We start from the raw sequence: 2,896 nt of genomic DNA, 5'->3' as shown, positions 1-2,896 counted from the left end.
CTGGCATATATTAAGTAGTTGCAATGTATTGCGAGTGTGGTGCAGCTAGGTTATGTTTCACATTTTCATTATTTTAAGTTTCTTTGTTCAGTCTTGCTGAATAATTATAAGGATGCATTTGGATTATATTAATTAAGTCCTGTGTAAGTATATCTAACAACTAAAATTAATTCAAATGTTGCATGAAATATGCCTAAATTTTTGTATTTTTAATTCAGGTTGCAAATCATTGGGATGGGTGATCCATCAGATAAAGGGAGCCTATGGAAGAGACAGGGCCTGCCTGTAAAAAGTGACAGTGTAAGCGACATTGACTACTTGTCTGATGATAGCGAGGAGGACACAATGTTCACTTCTTGCATCAGCAACATCTATTCGAATGTGGATGGCTCAAATTCTCCATTGCAAGGGAATTCTCACACAGATCCATCAGCTTCATCAGATGCTAGCATTTGTTCCTTGGAAAGCACTGTCACATTATTCAAGAAGCATTTAATTGAATTTCAGGATTTTTTTAATGACAGCTGGACAATGCGAGAGACCAGCTTCTGTCAGAAGAGTCTGTCCAAGATGTCAGATATAGTGGAGAAAATGGACAGATTTAATCAGACAAACTTCAATGAACATATGCTGAAAATTCTTCAGTTGAATATTGAGAGTTTGTTGCTAAGCACGAAGGCGTTTATACAATGCTGTAGTAGCCTTCAGTACTCGAAGCATAACAGTGGTGTTGCCTTATACCCAGAGGAACTTATACAGACCATGAAGGTTTTGATAAAGCAGTCCATCAGAGCAGTCGACACAGCATGGCTCACTTTTCTACAATCAACTAACTGCCAGATTGATGAGTTTCCAGCTGACCATGCATGGCCACAAAATCTATCTAGTGAAGGTGCAACTGAATTAGAACAAAATGATACCATGACATATAATCTGAATGAGACAGACAATGTTTCTCCAAATAAATATATAAAAAAAGAGCTATTTAATGAAGAAACATTTACAAAAGAACCTGAAAGTGTAATGAAGATGAATTTGTATACAGAAGATGCAGAGCCTTCCAGCAATGTGACAAGTGACACCAGTGGACTTAGTCCGGTACATGTAGAAAGATTAGGACCTCAAAACCTTCAACCACCACAAAATGGGGAAAACACAGAAACTACGCCAAGAAAAGGCAATTGCTTCAACACTCAACCTACATTTGCTCTGGAGAAATGTTCTGTGACATTGGAAAAACATAGACACATACCCAAAATACAGCAAGGAACCATGCTTAATCATATCTGGGACGGTGGTTCTGCCGAAATTCAAGACCATGAATTACTGCAAAAGAGAAATGTTACAGAGCAGAGTCTTCAGAATGCAGACAAAAGAACTTCACTCACCAAACCAGAAAAAATAAGAATTTCAAAAAGTTTATTGGCAAATTCGGAGAACAGATCTAAAACTGGAAAACACAAGAGGAAACCATGGAGCAAAAGTCCAAACAAAACAGCAACAAAGAAGCCAACACTACAGAGTCTACCAATGGGGAATCTGCCAACTCCGTGTAATGATAGAGGAACACAAACACCTTCCAAACTGAGTGCCCTTCAGACAAGTTCCACTGCAGCTCCTAGAGGAAACACCATTATACACAACAAAAATCCAGAAAGGAAAAGATATTCCAAGTCACCATCTGAAATTCTAGATAAACCAGAGAACAAAAGCAAAAGATTGGAACAGTCTCAAACAATAAGTAGTGTCAACCACAAGAAGACGACAGAGTATAAGGATGATGCTAATCCATCAAGTAAGACAGATAAGTTACTATTGAATCAAGATCACCCTCTCACAACATTTGTCTCATCACTAAAATCCTACCAATGCAGCCCAAGTTCTATGCATGTGTCCCTCCAAGTGGCCTGTGTTGAGAGGAAAGTGTTAGCTAGAAGACTTCGCATAGAAGAGGCAAAGAAACAGCTTGAGAAAAAGAAATCAAGACACAGTTCTCGTAAGAGACCAGTGGAAACAAGGAGAAGTGAGAAATCAGACACAAGCAACGGTAACAGGTCCAGGAAGTCATTGGACGAAAAGACGAGCTCTACCCCACAGAAACGACTCAAGAAAATATATGATGTGAACAAAAAGAATTCAAAAGACACCATTTCAATTTCAAATTCTTCATACCATTTGGCTGACCCACATGGAAAGTCAGAAAAAGACAGCAATAACAATAGATCTACCACAGAACAAGATGTTCAAAACTCTAACAATTTAGTCCCTATTAACAAAGAGTGTTCTGAAGCAGTCAGTTCACAACAAAATTGCGTAAACAAAGGCTGTAAAACACAGAGTGTGCATCAGATTGGAGCTCTGATGCTGTTGGAGGATGAGGACCAGTTTTTTCTGAACCAACAGGCTGGCCTTACAGCTAGAATCAAAAGTATGAGAAAAATGAAGACAAGTAGTGGGGGGAACCTTCCATCACCCACTCCAAACCACACCCCAGACCAAGCTGATGACATCCACAAACAGCCCCGACCCAAATAACTATTCTTAAAGTTAACAATCATTTTATAATCTAGTGTAAAGCTGGGGATATTTAATTTATTTAACCATTATACCTCATTATGTGTATTCTTAAAAATATATGTATATATGCATTTCTTGCTCTTGCTGATAACAAAGTGCTAATGAATAGTGATATCATGTACTTATTTTCATGTTTGTTTCAATTTCTTTTTAACTACCGAATTTTAAGCAATAAAAAATAACATTTGATTTATATATTTACTGGTCATAAATGCATGGTTGTCTCTGTTTAGCATTATAGCATACAAACAGATAGATGAAAATAAATCTATCATACCCATTGAAAATTTCAGGAAATTTATTTTATCAAGTGTAAAGG

The 2,896-nt window shown here is 37.4% G+C and overlaps 1 protein-coding gene across 1 annotated transcript; it reads left to right on the top strand.

Moving 5' to 3' along the window:
- Window positions 1–201: 201 nt before the first annotated feature.
- LOC128193219 (uncharacterized) lies at window positions 202–2,679 on the top strand. The gene has a single exon (XM_052866554.1). The coding sequence runs from the start codon at window positions 235–237 to the stop codon at window positions 2,533–2,535; it is 2,301 nt and encodes a 766-aa protein (XP_052722514.1). The 5' UTR covers window positions 202–234; the 3' UTR covers window positions 2,536–2,679.
- Window positions 2,680–2,896: the final 217 nt, after the last annotated feature.

The sequence above is a fragment of the Crassostrea angulata genome, chromosome 7 (assembly GCF_025612915.1).
Source record: "Crassostrea angulata isolate pt1a10 chromosome 7, ASM2561291v2, whole genome shotgun sequence".
NCBI lineage: Eukaryota > Metazoa > Mollusca > Bivalvia > Ostreida > Ostreidae > Magallana > Magallana angulata.
This window is presented reverse-complemented; position numbering and strand designations above follow the sequence as displayed.

Coding starts and splice junctions, on each gene's coding strand:
- LOC128193219 (XM_052866554.1), top strand. CDS start 235: ATGGGTGATCCATCAGATAAAGGGAGCCTATGGAAGAGACAGGGCCTG.